The sequence below is a fragment of the Micrasema longulum genome, unplaced genomic scaffold (genome assembly GCF_059751315.1).
Source record: "Micrasema longulum isolate JH-2025_06_02 unplaced genomic scaffold, ASM5975131v1 h1tg003584l, whole genome shotgun sequence".
Taxonomy (NCBI): Eukaryota; Metazoa; Arthropoda; class Insecta; order Trichoptera; family Brachycentridae; genus Micrasema; species Micrasema longulum.
Window position 1 is genome coordinate 1 of NW_028280626.1, and position 16,521 is coordinate 16,521.

At 34.1% G+C, this 16,521-nt stretch overlaps 1 protein-coding gene and 1 long non-coding RNA gene across 2 annotated transcripts; one reads left to right on the plus strand and one right to left on the minus strand.

The window, feature by feature from the left end:
• Window positions 1–522: 522 nt before the first annotated feature.
• LOC148270688 (uncharacterized) lies at window positions 523–2,407 on the plus strand. The gene is made up of 2 exons (XR_015825309.1): window positions 523–885; window positions 1,192–2,407. It is a non-coding gene; the product is annotated as an uncharacterized LOC148270688 (long non-coding RNA).
• LOC148270689 (uncharacterized) lies at window positions 2,136–13,688 on the minus strand. Its single transcript, XM_088242292.1, has 5 exons — window positions 13,446–13,688; window positions 9,828–10,004; window positions 7,039–7,177; window positions 2,659–2,820; window positions 2,136–2,482 (listed from the first exon to the last, which is right to left on the minus strand). Exons 1-5 carry the CDS (start codon window positions 13,596–13,598, stop codon window positions 2,136–2,138), a joined length of 978 nt encoding a protein of 325 aa, XP_088098418.1. The 5' UTR covers window positions 13,599–13,688.
• Between the last annotated feature and the right edge of the window lie 2,833 nt (window positions 13,689–16,521).

Here is a 16,521-nt window from a genome sequence, read left to right on the forward strand (position 1 = left end):
TGTACGAGTTGTCACCAGGAATTATTCAGTATAAACTGATGGCAAGACTTGCCACAGAGACGCAAGGCCAGTTCTGGTCATCGCTCTACACAAATGGCATCCTCTGAATTTGTATAACATAAACATCTCCAGGAGTCAAAAGATGTAATTGATAAATACGATTTTAACCATTTTATGATTACCTACTATATCAATAGTAATTACGATTTATATAAATCAAAACACGATTTATGATTCTTCTTATAATTTTTTTTATTGTCGGAGTGTGATTTGGAAGTTGATACAATTCTTTTTGAGAGAATCATAAGAAGGATAATGTTGCATGGTCAATTACTACTTTAGGCCTATAGATGTTTTTGATTTTTAACTCTGTCAATGGAAGATGTTTGTGGGTATTGAAATTTGTATAATTTTTCATCATTAAAGTAAATTTTGCCACTCACTTGTGTAGTCAATTTTGTATTGTACGTTTCCTGAAGGATTATACTTTATTTGTCGCAAATCTGCAACCATAGGATTTCCTTTTTTTTGGGCCTTAAAGAAGTTAAAACGGAAATAGAATTCATAACCTTGGTAAAAATCATAGACTATGATGCGTTTTACGTTGTGAAGGTGATTTACCCGCGTTATTATCGTACGAGTCATGTAATCAGCAGGCGAATAATATATCGCGCGATTGAAGTAATGCGAAGGTGGAATCTGCACCAATCTTTAGACACTTTTCCAAAATACTTTGTTAGATGATCAATTATTGCATTCTAGCGTAGTCTATTTAAATTACCGCAGAGCATTATTGAGTTTTTGTAAAAATTGGGCCATACATTTTTAATCTATTGTTTTAAATATTTTTTTGTATCAATGAGAGCCATTATAGTGCTAGACTATGTGTAAAAGAAAAATTGATACACACAATATACTACAGTAAACAGGGCGCACAATAAATCCTGATAAAATATGCAAAATTCAAGAAAATAAATTAATTGTATAAATAGTCATTTTGAATGAAAATGTTATATAAATACAAATTTTCATATTTTTTTATAAATAAGGCATTGAATGTAACTTTACAATTAATAAAATAGTAAGAAATAAAAAACATATATAAATAAAAATAAAGTATAAAAATTGATTTCAGGGGTTGCCTAGTAGGTGAATTGGTTCAGCCGGATGAATCTCACCCACATGATAAAGGTTTCAGCTCTTTTACTTCACAAAAGTCAACAGGTGGAAGAGTTGAGGACATGCGGATGTTTAAACATAGGCAGAATGGTGAATGTTACACAATGTATAAAGTAGTCACATAAACCAGCCAATGACAGGTCATAAGCCCTGTAAATGCCTAGACTTCCATATTCCCTTCTCAAAAATGTTTTTCATCTCTGTTGCAACAAATTTAGATCTCCTGAATTGCTAAAATCCACATAGGATATATTTTGCAGAAAACGACCACATGGTATTGGTGTCAAAACAACAAAAAATATGGTATGAGGGCTCCCCCGAGTAACCTAACCATAGTATTTTAGAGCGCTGCTTATATATAACGTGAAGAGATTAGAATAATTATGTGGATTTAAAAAATATAATTTTAAAATTTATATTCTATAAAATCATGTCAAAATTACTCAATTAGAAACAAATTATATATGCAATGCATATATTTTTTCACTTCCAAGTTATAAACTACAAATTCATTATTCCCTTTCCACACTCAATGGTACATAGGGCACTGCATTGGTAAACCAGCCGCAGCGTATTTTACACGAGGGTAATTCAGGTGGCAGTTCGGGAACTATGAAATATTCTAGTGTAAAAACACATTTTTCAAATGAATATTTCATGTCGACCACGTCGGAAATCGAACACGAGACCTCTTTTATGGGAGGCAAAGGCGCTGACCATTTGACAAAATGCTGATTGCACCACAGATAGCATTATTGATCAAATTTCAGTCACCAACAAGATTAAATGACACAGAATCTGATGATTGAGATAAGATTAAAAACTTAAGTATCTTGATTTGAATGTCTTCAGACTAGAATGATTGTCATATTCCTTTAGTGATAAAGTCAAATTTAAAAGCAAATGAGTGTTTAAATCGGATTTACATTGAGATTCACAATAAATCACTAAATAAGTCACAAATGAAACAAAGATTCACCGAGGAGTCTTACAGTTTCCAATATTCCTTTAAGCCTTAGCTTTTTAGCTAAGATATCCTTTTTGGAAGGGCGTCCTCTCTTTTTGGGACCACATTTGTCATTGTGCGACAGAGTTAGATGATCGATCAGCTGGTCTTCTCTAGTAAATTTGTAACTGCAGAATTTACACGAATATGAAGAATCCGTTTTCTTCTCCGGGGTGGGATTACTGGTTTTTTTCTCAAAATTTTTCATGTATACTTTGGAATGTGACGCTATTTTGTGTCGATCTAAATATGAAGTGGTTGTGAAAGCTCTGTAGCATATTTCACATTGAACATAACCTAAAATAAATAAAGTTATTAGGATATAACCTAGAATATAACTCAATAAATTAAAAACCATTGTTTGATAGTCAAAACAATTTCTAGAAAAAAATATTTTATTTGTTAGCCACTATAAAATTTCTTTGTTGGAGTTTGCACAATATGCCAATCTATATATATTAAAATATTTGTACCTGTATGATGTTTGTTTTTGTGGCCTTCTAAACTGAGAGAATCTTGGAAAGTTTTTTTGCAATATTCACAAGAAAGGTTCGTATTATCTCCCTTTTCTTCTACTATGACGTCCTCAGTTGGAACATTTTGTTGAGGCTTTTTATCCTTATCCATTTGTAAATCTGTTAACATCATTAAAAAAATTAGTTCAGTCAGCTCACCAAAATGTACATCAGGAACACAATATCTTTTTTTTTTAAAGCGAGTCATAAATAAATATTTTGTGCCCATAAAATATTTATCTAACAACCAAAATCACTTATTTTTTTATAGCTAACATGCATTATCGTCGGCCTCATGGCGTAGTGGTCAGCGCAATTGCCTACCATGCAAGAGGACTCGGGTTCGATTCCCGACATGGTTGACATGAAATATTTATTTAAAAAGGCATTTCTACACTAGAATATTTCATAGTCCCTGGACTAACACCTGAAGCGTAAGACTGATCATCTTACCTCCATGTAACAAAAATGATCGAGATACGCTGGGATTGGTTTACCAATGCAGTGCCCTATGCACCAGAACGTGTGAAAAGGGAATGATGATGATAATGAACATGCATGAAGTCTTGGGTTTTCCAAGATAAAAAAATATTTCATAGCCCCTGGACTGGCATCTGATGTAAGAATGTCCACTGGTCTTTCATGTAAAAATTGTAGTGAAAAACTACCAATTTATTATATAAATACACAGAAAATCAGGTTTTGTTATCAGTCGGTTATTGTTACGATAATGAGTCAGTCCCAAATAAATCTATGTATATATGTGTATGCTTAACTCGCATAGTGAAATTAATAAAACACAGTTGATAACACAAATAACACTTTTATAAATCAAATATCTGTCTCAAGTCACATATTAAAATAGATATAAAAATTAACCAAAAACTTCTAAACATGTAAAAATAAACAGAAACGCAAATACACCTTGTCCTATTTCACTCGGTACATCAAAAATAAAATTGAAGATATCCCAAACATAAATAGTTAAACACTAAACGTTCTTGCATTAACGGAAACTCAACATGAAGATCATAATTCTGTAACTATTAATCTGCTTCGTAGTAAGGGTTTTAGCGTCATCGAAGAGGCACGGAAACCGTCCATTGAAATATCCATAAAAAAATTATATTACATGGATAAACCAGGAAGGGATTGCTGTATTAACCAAAACTCAACAGGTTCTAAAGCACCGTGTCAAAAATAAAATCTTTACTTGAATGGTCATCACTCGTACAGAAATAACATGTGTAACTGGAGATCTGAACATTCGTTTCGACCGCAAGACGGATTCAGAATCGGTTCGTTTTAATGCACTTTTAAGTGATTTTGATTATTCACAAGAAGTAAATACCCCTACACATGATGAGGGGGGTACACTTGATGTTATAATACGACAGAATTGTGATCAAAAGATCACAGTTTTTGTAACAGACATCGGACTTTCAGACCACAGATTAGTGCACTGTAAAATTAATATCCAAAAACCAACACCAACTTACAAAACACTCGCATCGAGGCCATGGAGAAAATTAAATTTAGAACATTTTAATTGCGAACTTCTGACATCGTTGATTGGTCCGGACATTGACCGTCGCTCAAACGACGTCGATCAATTGGTTGGGTTGTACAATGAGGTACTATCTAACCTGATAGACAAACATGCACCATTTATTACGAAGTTTTAATGCACTTTTAGTGATTTTGATTGTTCACAAGAAGTAAATACACCCTACACATGATGCGGTAGGGTACACCTGATGTTATAATACGACGGAAATTTGATTTGAAGAATACAGCTTATGTAACAAACATAGACCATGATTCTCCATGCCACATCCGGATATTGACCGTCGCTCAAACGACGTTGATAAATTGGTTAGGTTGTATAATGGGCTGCTATCTAACAAACATATACCACTTACTAAGAAAACTATTCAAATAAGGAAATCTGATGCATGGTTTGACAAAAATGGTCGACGTAAAAAGAAAGAGTTAAGACGTCTAGAACGTAAATACCGAAATACTCAGTCAACTTCAGTCTGATCAATGTGGTTAAAAATGCAAGACAGGACATTTATAAAAGAAATTAAATTAAGTTTCTGGTGCAAAAAATCACTAAACAGAGAAAGTCTCGAAAACAACTCAGGCGAAGCCTTCAATCTATTTGTGGTGACTGTATAGCAAAGACACCTAATACAGGCGTAACTGCTACAAATAAGGTCGAAAGAATCAGACTGGCATCTAGTTCAGGGAAAAAACCGGTAATTTCAGCTAATGCCTCCCAAAACTTTTATTAAGTAAATTTGAAACAACATCTGTTTATGAGGTTAACAGGATTGTTGTGGCATTACCCAACAAACAATGCATATTAGATCCGATTCCAAGATGGGTTTTGAAAAAAATCATTAACATATTAGCTCCATTAACACATCCATGGAGCACAGCATTGTTCCAAGAGCCATAAAGAAAGCTAATGTAACTCAACTTTTTAAAAATTCACAATTAGATGTGATCTTTCCAATTATCCTCCTATTTCAAATCTTCTAAATCAAAAATTTTAGAAAAAACAGTTTCTCATAGGTTAATTATATTGAGCAGAATTCTCTCTTTTTGGAAAGGCAATCGGCATACCGACGTTTTCATTCCACGGAGACAGGAGTGATAAGAGTACTGTCTGACATTAAAACGGCGGTAGACTCTGGTCATCTGGTGTTGATGACCCTTTTTTGGACGGGAGTGCTGCATTTGATACTGTAGACCATAATATTTTGATTGAACGTCTGGAGAAAATTTATGGTATCTGTGATCAGGCACATATGTGGTTCAGTTCATATCTTATTGAAAGAGAATATGCAGTTGTGTTCCAGGGTAAAAGCTCACCCAATTTTCAGGTGTTTACTGGAGTACCTCAAGGGTCAGTACTCGGACCACTTCTCTATCTCCTATACACTAAAGATATGGAGAACATTATCAAAGAATGTAGATTGTGGTCTCACTGCTATGCAGATGACACACAAATTTATTTTTATTGCAAACCAGGCGAGAGAAGTGTGCTTGTTAATTTAATTGATGGATGCATTGAGAAAACAGGAAACTGGATGGCTGAAAATAGACTAACATTAAACCCATTTAAAACGGAACAACTATGGATGGCTTTAGCCAGACGACAGAATTTGATTCAAGATACGGCACTACCCGATGTAAGGAGTACCGCTTTACCCACCGTTAAACTACTGGAATTCTTCTTAATTCTGACCTTTTTCTAGACGCTCAAATTAGTAGAACGATAAGTTCATGCTTCTACCAGATGAGACAAATTAAATGCATATGCAAAAATTGTCCGGTTGATGCCGCCTATCAATTAATAAAAGTGTTTGTAGCTTCTAGAGTCGATTATTGCAATGGTATCTACGCAAGTCTACCGATAAATAAAATGACTCGCCTGCAATCTGTATTGAATGCCACAGCGAGACTTATTTTAGGAATATCTAAGTTCAGTCATATCATTCGGGAATTACATTGACTATGTTTTCCACAGAGGGTTGAATAGAAACTCTGTTAGCTTAGGTAAGTATAAGTCACTGCACAACTCTGCTCCAGAATATCTAAGGGAACTTTGGAAACATCGTAGGCTAACGCGCTGACCATTACACTACGAGGCGGATAAACATGGCAGACTGTTGCCTGCTGGTATATTATATTAACCTTTGCTTAATGTTTTCAGACGGTTAATGTTATCAAACGTTTAAGGGCCCATAGTGATCACAATAAGCTGATTCCACCTTAATACAAAAAGCAGGTTGACCTCGCTGGGAACCAAGCCGAGGACCTCACAGTGAACAAATTACATAATAATTGTGTAATACAACCAGATATTTAACTTGATTATGAAGCAGGTTTAGTGCAATTAAAATATAATTAGTTTTAAATTTTAAATCTATATTTGAAAATGATCATTTTACAGGTGTGATTTTGACATCGACCTGACAATATGTGAACGATAAATATAACTTAGGAGTTTTGGGGATTCAATTTTATTCATTTGAATGTTTACAAACATGAAGCCAGAGATAGCTTCAAAGGTGAAAATGCAGACTGACAATGTTTTACACTTATTTATTTATAAATTTGTATAAACCACTTAATTTTTTTAAATTACACTTCGACCGGTTCCGAGGTTACTACCTCATCGTCAGGAATTTAACTCGAAGTGTCGAAGTGTAATTTTAAAAAAAATTAAGTGGTTTATACAAATTTATAAACGAATAAGTGTAAGTGAAAAATGTTTTTGATACCAATAATATGACAATGTTTTATTAATTACTAGAAATAAATTACCTTTCAAAGGCCTACTGTCGTCTTCTGAGTCATCAGAATGATCAACAAAATTATCATACATATCTAATGCTGTGTAATTGTGAAAATCAATATTTTTCAATTCATCTTTGACTTTGATATCGTTTCCTTCTTGATTAATCTGTAATGAATTAAAATTGTAATATTAAAATAAATATTTTTTTAATGAATTTAAATTATAAAATTGCAATATGTATAGACGGGCCTACGTTCAAGGCACGCGGAAGGAATGCGATAGTGTGTTGTGATGCAGCCCAGTTGAGTTTTGATGAAAATTGGCTCGTCGATATTTACAAATATAATATATTTGTGAGCCAATTTTTATATTATTTATTGTTTCAGCATTTACTTTGCGAAATAACATTTTAAATATATTTCAAATAAAACATTTTGAATTTAATGTACACCACACACAAATCTAATATTATCAGAACATAACTAGTGATGAGTAGTTTGAAATACCGGAAACTAGTTGTGTTCTTATAATATTAAACTCCTTTGTGGTATATACCTAGTCCTGCCATAAATACTGTTACAAACTGTTTTTATTATAATAAAAAAGCAATTAATTTTACAAAAGTTTTTTTTATTACTAGGCTAACATGCATATTCCACTAATTGAAAAAATATTTTGTTCATGTCGTCCTCTTCACTCAGGCCTTTAAACGTGACGGCCAATCGTCAATGGCAGCAAGCACAATTTCCATGGTAAAATTGGCCACTGCTTTTTTCAAAGACCGCTTCAAACTCTCCAAATTTGGATGTTGTCTATTACAGACCATGATCTCCAACACTGATCACAATTTGTAGTCCATCGGATTTAAATCTGGGCTTCCAGAAAGCCAATCTTCAGCTTTAATAAACTCCGGTATGTGATTTTCCAGCCATTGCTGGGTAGATTTTGCCTTGTGAGCTGGAACAGAATCTTGCTGGAAGATCCAATGTTTCAAATTTATTATTGTGTCATTGAGAGGCTTAACAACCTTCTCTAGAATGTCATCTTGGTACGATTTCGCACTTGTCTTCACACCCTGCGTGCAAAAATGAAGCTCAGTAACCCCATCGTAGGAGACACCCCACCAAATCATCACTTCTGCTGGATGATGACCTCTTTGAACTTTAGGAATGACTCGAGCGGCTGCTCGAGAGCTATGAGCATACACTCGATCATTTTGCTTGTTGAAGTTGTCTTCAATGTTAAATATTTTTTCATCAGAAAACAGAATTTTGCAATGTAAATTATTCGCGTATTGTAAAATAAGTTTTTTTGCTCTGGTCTTCCTAATGTCCCTTAAAGGTAGAGTAAGCAAATGACCAGTGCTTCTTCGGTAAGCCCCCATCTTAGGTCAAATTTGATGATGCGAGACATACTTCCGAGTCGATATATTCGTCTCCCTGGACAATATTTTTTGTTTGCGGAGCGGATTTCTATGAATTCTGCTTCTGACAGTCTTAATAGCTCCTGGAGTCCGCACAGTTCGAAGACGTCCAGATCTTTGTCGGTCTTCAGCACTTTGAATATTCTTGAACCGATTAATAGTTTGATACACAAACTGGCAACTTATAGCTAAAAGTTTTAGGGTGTTAAAAATGTCTCCCGGCTTCTTCCCAACTTTGTGTAATGCGATTAAATGATTTGGTTTTCCTTAAAACCCCACTCCATGTTTACTTGTTGACGTTCAATGACTGACTAATTATGGCAATAGCATAAAGGTTGGTACTTTACCTGAAAAAAGGTTATGGGTCTTTACCTGCTATTGTTTACATTTTATGAATTTTTGAACCAGTGTAACAGTATTTATGGCAGGACTGGGTATGTACAAAGAGACAATTTTTATCGAAACTTATCCGGGCAGTGTCACAACACACTACCGCATTCCTTCCATGCGCCTTGAACGTAGACCCCATAAGTAGAATTGTACTAACTGTATTTGTAAAAATCAATTGTTTAAGGTAAAGCATTTTCATGATCAAATTAGATCCATTTTGGATGGGAACAAGGGTCTCTGTACCATGTTTTAAATTGAATAGTATTGAAACATATGTGTCAACCATTCACCACACCTCATTTATTTAAACATTCCTGGTCAAAAGCATCACCTTACGCACTAATAAAGCGTTCTTTACCCCCCAATAGCATTCAGAATATCAGTTCTGTGCTTTTGAAATTTTTTAATTGATCTGTCTGCTTTCACTTCATCTCTTGTAAATTCAGGGATATTTTCTAATCCAAGATTTTTATCTTCTAACGGGCACTGCTGTATTTGAAAGTTGTGATCTAGGAGTCTTCTCTTTATAGATCAGTGTAAAAAATTTGTATGATTTTGATAATACTGTTTTATTGCATCCTGCCATTTGAGTCTTTCGTGCTAGAGATTCTGCCTTTATCTTCAATGGTGTGTAAAGAGTGTGTGAGCAAATGGTATTTGACTTTATCCGCGGCAACAATCAACACATTGGTAAACTTTTGATTGTATTGGTGATTTATCTTCGATTTCTGATAAAATGCTTTTTCTGTGCCCAATAAGTATTTATTAGACTAGCTACACACTGGAAACAGAAGGTTTAAATAATAAAATAACGATATCGTCAATTTATGTTTCCTAATTGAATAAGTAATAGTGCCTTCCTATAAAATTGTGTCCCCGGTGTTTAGAAGAATTTTACTCTGTATACTCTGTTTTTAAAAAGTTTATCTGTCTTTGTTGTAATCTAATCTTTAAGCATACAAAACCCGATAGTAATAATATTATTTACATAAAACAAGTTACCTCTCGTTTGATTGAATCATCTGAAGAAGAGGATACCAGAGTGGGATGCTTTCTACTGATATAATCCCTCAACTTGGCATCAGCTTTTTCAGCACGCTGTTTGAAAGCAAACGCCATTTCAACAGCGTTGATACATGGATTACATATTTGCCTCGGTAGGCCATCTTCTTCGGCAACCTAAAATAAAATAAAAGTACATTTACAAAATTTAAATAAAACCGGTATCGCAAGATGCTGAAAGCCACCAACTTTCAAGGTGGCAAATCCTGATATCAAATATTATTATTTTATTGCTATAAGTTATAATGGAAATGGTGAATTGGTTGACAAGCGAATTAAGGTAAATAAGTGAATATTATTATTTATTGAAGTGTAAAACGAGCACAAGGCTGAACATCTTTCCTTCGTGCATCTGACCACTGGGTGGATAGAGGGATAGGGAATGATGATGATGTACAACAATAATTTATATGCAACGTTCTGGATGAGACTGCGAGAAATTCACAGTCACTCATCACAATAATCAAATCGTCGTGATCGTAAAACGACGGATGTGCAAAAATGCAACATTGACTTTCTTCTATACTTGAACGTAGTTATGCAGAAATCACCCAGCCATAGAAAAGTGAAACTAAGATAATAGCACCTTTATGAAACGAGTGAATAATCAAATCTACACAACAGTTGGAATGTTTTTGACTTTGACAAATGATAAAAAATTAATACATTTTTTTTTTACATTACAAACAAGAATCTAAGTATGTATTTGACCAGTTTTAATGATTTTTAAAGTACCGTCAGATTTTTCTAGTGCTGTGGGTGTTTGTTGCAAATAGAGAAATGCCGTTTTTATGATCGACACTATTTTCAGAAGGTGATTGTACAGTTTTTTTGTATGAATGCGGTCTGGCTATTTTTAGCAGAACATAAAATTGACCTTACTGCTCCCGAAAACACCAATATATAATTTTTTCCAATATTGTGGGCTGGCTTACTGCATAAATACGTTCATTTGATCTTGAAAAGGTAAAATATAAGTTAAGGATAAAGGCTGTGTAATATTCCAGGATTAAAAAATATATATATATATGACTATCCTAAGTATCAAATGGTACACTTGTGTACTTAATTAGTTTTGACGTAAAGCGTAAAAAAATAATCGCTCTTGCGTAAAGTTGAAGAAAATCACATGTGTCGTTGTTGTACGATCATGGGCGAAATAATTTGTAATTAGAAATAAATTGAATAATAACAAATCAATAGCACGGATAATGCTCTAAATTAGTCGATATGATCGCTAAGTCGCATCCTGTACTCACAATGCTATTGTCATTGTCTGTCAAAATTTAATGGTTCATCTGGCAATAAAAAAAAACAATTCAGTAGGACTTGCTTTTTATGCTGCGATGAGGAGTGACCGAGTGAATTTTCAGTACCGTCCTGAAACTGTGTATTTGGAAATAAAACTCAGCAAATAAAGCACCTTTTGGGAAACGACAATATCTCGTATTGGCTGTCTACAAGGCAGATTTGAGGCTTTACTGTTTACTTTTTATCATGAACACTTGACAGACTTACCACTCTGCTCAATATGTTTTAGTGAAATCATTTTTAAGTTGCTAGAATTCCATTATTTGTCCATGCGCTTTGTAAGACTGCAAGACTTTTGTGAATCTAGTTTCTGTGTCAACTATTAAATTATTTCATACTTAAATATGTTTCGTAAATATGGTCTAGAATTCCAACCATTTATCTAGCTGCACGTGTTATAATCTAGCTTTTATTTGTAAACCATTAAAAATTATAATAAAAAAACACTAAAAAGTACAAAAAGTTAAATAAGCAAATGGGGGCTAGATTTCATACTGCCTATCACAATAAATAGAATAATTTCCACCCTGGAGTACAATACCCTCTGCTTTAAATGTGCGTACTAATAAGTTTTCAACAATGTTTTGAGTATGTCCAAATGTTTGCAGACAGGCTGAATTTCCTCGCTAGGGAGCCATTTAGATCTAATTTTGCTATAACAGAGATGGAAAAGATTTTTGAAAATGGAATATGGAAGTCTAGGAATTTATAGGGCTTATGACCTGTCATTGGCTGGTTTAAGTGGCCACTTTACACGCTGTGTAACATTCACCATTCTGCCTGTATAAACATCCACATTTCCTTAACTCTTCCATCTGTTGACTTTTGAGAAGTAAAAGAGCTGAAACCTTTATCATGTGGGTGAGATTCATCAGGCCATAACCATTTCACCAACTAGGCAACGCACGAAAACAATTTTTCAATCCAGCATGTCTACAAACATTTGGACATACTCAAAACATTGTTGATTAAAGTTACTTGTATAAGAAGAAGTATAAAAATTGTAAAATTGTTTTAAGGCATTGCCTAGTACGTGAATTGGTTAGGCCGGATGAATCTCACCCACATGATAAAGGTTTCAGCTCTTTTGCTTCACAAAAGTCAACAGATATAAGAGTTGAGGAAATGCGGATGTTTAAACATAGGCAGAATGGTGAATGTTACACAATGTGTAAAGTGGTCACTGAAACCAGCCAATGACAGGTCATAATTATTATTTTATTATTATGGATAACTTATATAGCGCCATTTTCGTAATATAATACCTCAAGGGCGCTTTGCAAAGTGATTATATAAAGATATAAATTTAATATTAACTTTTTGAATTTTTAATTTAAGAAAAACAACGTACTTTGTCAACGCATGCTAAGGGTTTAGAGAACAAGTGGGTTTTAAGTTTTTTCCGAAACATCACTTCACTCTCACAGTTTCGCACCTCTGCTGGGAGAGCATTCCATGCCGTCCGGCCTGCGACCGCAAATGCGCGTTCGCCGAATTTAGTGCGCTGTTTGCGTAGAGGTATACTAACTTTTCATTTCGACGTAGTAAGTGCTATAAATGCCTAAACTTCCATATTATATTCTCGAAAATGTTTTCCATCTTTGTTGCAACAAAATAATTTCTTATTTAAATTATTCTAGCGTGCCTTGCCTACATAGAAACATTATTTGTATGTTTACTCGGTTCACTGACAGGCACTAACACATCAACACAGGGTCATTATTCACTAGATCGTACTAAATCGTACTTTTACTTAAATCTAATTTAACTAATAAATAATATTTTTTTCAAAAAACCTCCCCGCTATCGTATTCATAATCGTTTGTCTTATAATACAATGTTGATTATATGCCATTTTGCTATTGGACTATTGAATTATATATTTTTTTATGGCTGTAGGCGGTACATGTGTGTGGATTCTAATTGAAATAGGAATTAACAAAACTGTCGCACGTGGAAAAATGTGAAATAAAATAAAAACACAGCGCGTACTTAATATCAGATATTGTTTTTAAATAAACTAATGAAACGTTAACGTAGATATAAAGTATCGTGTGTTGTTTGGAATCAAATGCTTATAAAATAATTATAAAAGTCCAAACAATTCAAGAAAGCAATTATTTTTTCCGTTTATAAATAAATTGTAAAAATGAGCATTGACAAGTCCAGAGCATAGTGCATCGAGATTACGACACGGTCATTACAAAATGGGGGTCAAAGATATACATATATATATTATAAACCTACCTTTAGCTGTGTACACGAAGTAACTATAGCACTGTAGGGCGTGCGACCAACATTCCCGAACATCGATTTTAACGTATCGGACTCTTCCATGCAAGTCCGACATATTTTATCGAATTTTATTTCTTTTTCAGGCGTGTCCTCATCTTCCGCCATTTTTATAATTGATAAAACTGCTGGTAATTACGAGAATAAACTGACGCGAAACGACATTGCGTGCGTCAACAGACAGCCGACGCTAACGACGCAGCAGATGGAGACAGACAAGCGAGAGCAGGGTTGCCAGACTGGATAAGCGAAAATAGGTAGATTCAGAAAAAGAAATCGGTAGATTCGGGGGTGAAGAAAGGGGGAAGGGGCAAAAATAAATTTGACAGTTCAAAATTGAAGCGCCGTTTCGGCTAAAGCCGTTGCTTTAAATAGTCGAAAACGCTTGATAAATGAACAATTTGAGACCAGAAGGACTGCAATATGTGAATCACCAAAATATATTGATTCTTGCTTGCAAAACTGGCACAGAATACAGGTAAATCTTGTTTTATTACTTTGAGGTTATGTTGATATTTTAATTTCTATTTTAACAGTATCGTATTTCGACTAACCATTCAAACTCTTCAAGGTTTTAAAGCATAAATATTAATGAAATCACACTGAGTCACCTATGTATGAATTTTTTTTATGCACAAAGATACATCGATTGTTTTTTTTTTCATAAAATATATTCAATGATGTTAATTAATAATGAAATTCAAGTATTGTGTATTGTAAGCCTGTCAATGACTCGGTATTAATAGTTTTTTTTTGTTGGTAGAAGCGTCTTGCAGCATAGAGACCTTGACATCGATGGCTCTTCTCTGTCTCTCTATGTCCTGGCTATTTTTTACAATCATCAGTCAAACTTTGTTGTCAAACAAAATTGCCAAATAAAGAAATAATTCATATTTCAAAGTTATTTAAATGTAAAAACTACTAACTGCTAAAGTACTGAACAAATGGCTCAAAACAATGATTCAAATAGAAAATAGATAATTGACTGAAGAAAAACCATTACCATCATTTTTATATGAAAGGTGATCCGCTTACATTTTTCCTCATAAGATAAACAAATAAAAATATACATTTTTCAACAATGTCATGAATTCTATGGTCATGATTTATTATACCACAATAATATATAGGTAGGTATTTGAAAATAACCGGGAATCACCATTCACCAATACTAACCAAATCATTTCATAAATATATTATTTATGATGTAAACTTATTATGTACTATAGATAAGCAGTTTTTATAACAATCAAAAGATGGCAACCTAGGTGAGCAAAAAAACAATAAATAATTATAATAAGTATGTATTCGTTTTATTTGTATTGAAATTTTGTTCTATGGAAAAGAAAACAAGGAAATGTATAGAAGTCGGTAGAATTTCAATAGAATTCGGTAGATCGGTAGGTTGCTCCCAAAATCGGTAGATCTACCGAAAAATCGGTAGTAATGGTAATGCTGAGCGAGAGTCATGTTGCCAACTGTATAGGTAAAGTGTAAAACGTAAAACCGTCAGTTACTAACTGTAACTAGATTTTCTGCCGAAACCGTATTTCGATTTCATATTTAGTTTCGACCAAAATCGAAACCTGTAAAAATAAGTTAAAATACACTTTGCACACTTATATCTGTGATTTTTATTTAAAAAAATAGGTATATAAATTATATAAATATGTAAACATACTTATATAAAAATACGAAATCTAAATACTATTCATACATAAAAAGAATACAAAAAAACACGACAGTCATCTAAATAGTATTGTTTTTTTAAAGAAATTAAAGAAAAAAATACATTTAAATGATGTGATGCTGAAGACACGCTCAAGACATTTGCAATTTTGGTTTAGCGTGTCTACATAAGTTGTTCCCAATTGCTTTCCATCAGCTATTTGATAATGCGGTTAATGTACACGAAATATATTTATGTGAATATTACAATATTTGAGTTTGTCCAAATGTTTGTAGACAAAAGAACTTAAACCAGCCAATGACAGGTCATATGCCTTGTAAATGCCTTGACTTCTATATTCCCTTCTTTGAGGTACACTCCATCCCTGTTGTAATTTCTTCTGTGAATATATTTATGTGCAAGGTTACAGTAGGTAGCAAACAATGCGCTTGCACTGTAGTAGCAGGGTATAGGATATATATATTCAATCGGCCGAACACATATCTTGTGGCATGTGTGCTATTGGATGATGTCAAAGATGAACTGCTGAGCGGTTTGACAGAGGTCATGTGTCTAGCGTAAAATGTGGATCTAATAAGCAACAGTACGATTTTTGCACTCTTCCGTCAGTTTGTACAGACTCGGGTATCGCGTTGAGAGCCCCTCAGATGCGCGGGCGCCTTGTGGGTTAAATATGGTAAGAAAGGCAACTGTTCCTGTGGGATGCTGATACAGTTGGGACTGTGCTTCTTTACGGGCGGAACGCACACGTTATTATTATTATTATGGATAACTTATACAGCGCCATTTTCGTAATAAAATACCTCAAGGGCGCTTTACATAGTGATTCTATTGTTAAATTAATTTAATTGAAGCATTTAAAGTTGTAGTTTAATTAAAACAATTTAATTTGTATCACGTGCTACGGATTTATTCAAATGATTTAGAGAACAAGTGGGTTTTAAGTTTTTTCCGAAACATCACTTCACTTTCACAGCCTCGCACCGTTGCTGGGAGAGCATTCCATGCCACAGGGCCTGCGACCGCAAATGCGCGTTCACTAAATTTAGTGCGCTGTTTGCGTAGAGGTATAATAACTTAGACGCCTGTAGACGTAGCTGATCTAAGCGTGAGACGCCTGTCAGCTAGTTCATCTGGAATGCATAGTTCCCTTAGATATTCCGGAGCAGAGTTGTGCAGTTACTTACAGAGTTTGTATTCGACCTTCTGTGGAAAACGTAGCCAGTGCAGTTCCCGAAGTAGTGGAGTGATATGACTGAACTTAGAGATTCCGAAAATAAGTCTTGCTGCGGCATTCAATACAGATTGTTGGCGAGTCATTTTGTTCATTGGTAGACCTGC

Excerpts from the sequence above, each read along its gene's own strand:
- LOC148270689 (XM_088242292.1), bottom strand. The coding sequence starts at position 13,598 with ATGGCGGAAGATGAGGACACGCCTGAAAAAGAAATAAAATTCGATAAA. Across the intron at positions 7,178-9,827 it reads ATGATTCAATCAAACGAGAG|ATTAATCAAGAAGGAAACGA; the intron begins GTAACTTGTTTT and ends AATTCATTACAG. Across the intron at positions 2,483-2,658 it reads CAAAAACAAACATCATACAG|GTTATGTTCAATGTGAAATA; the intron begins GTACAAATATTT and ends TATTTATTTTAG.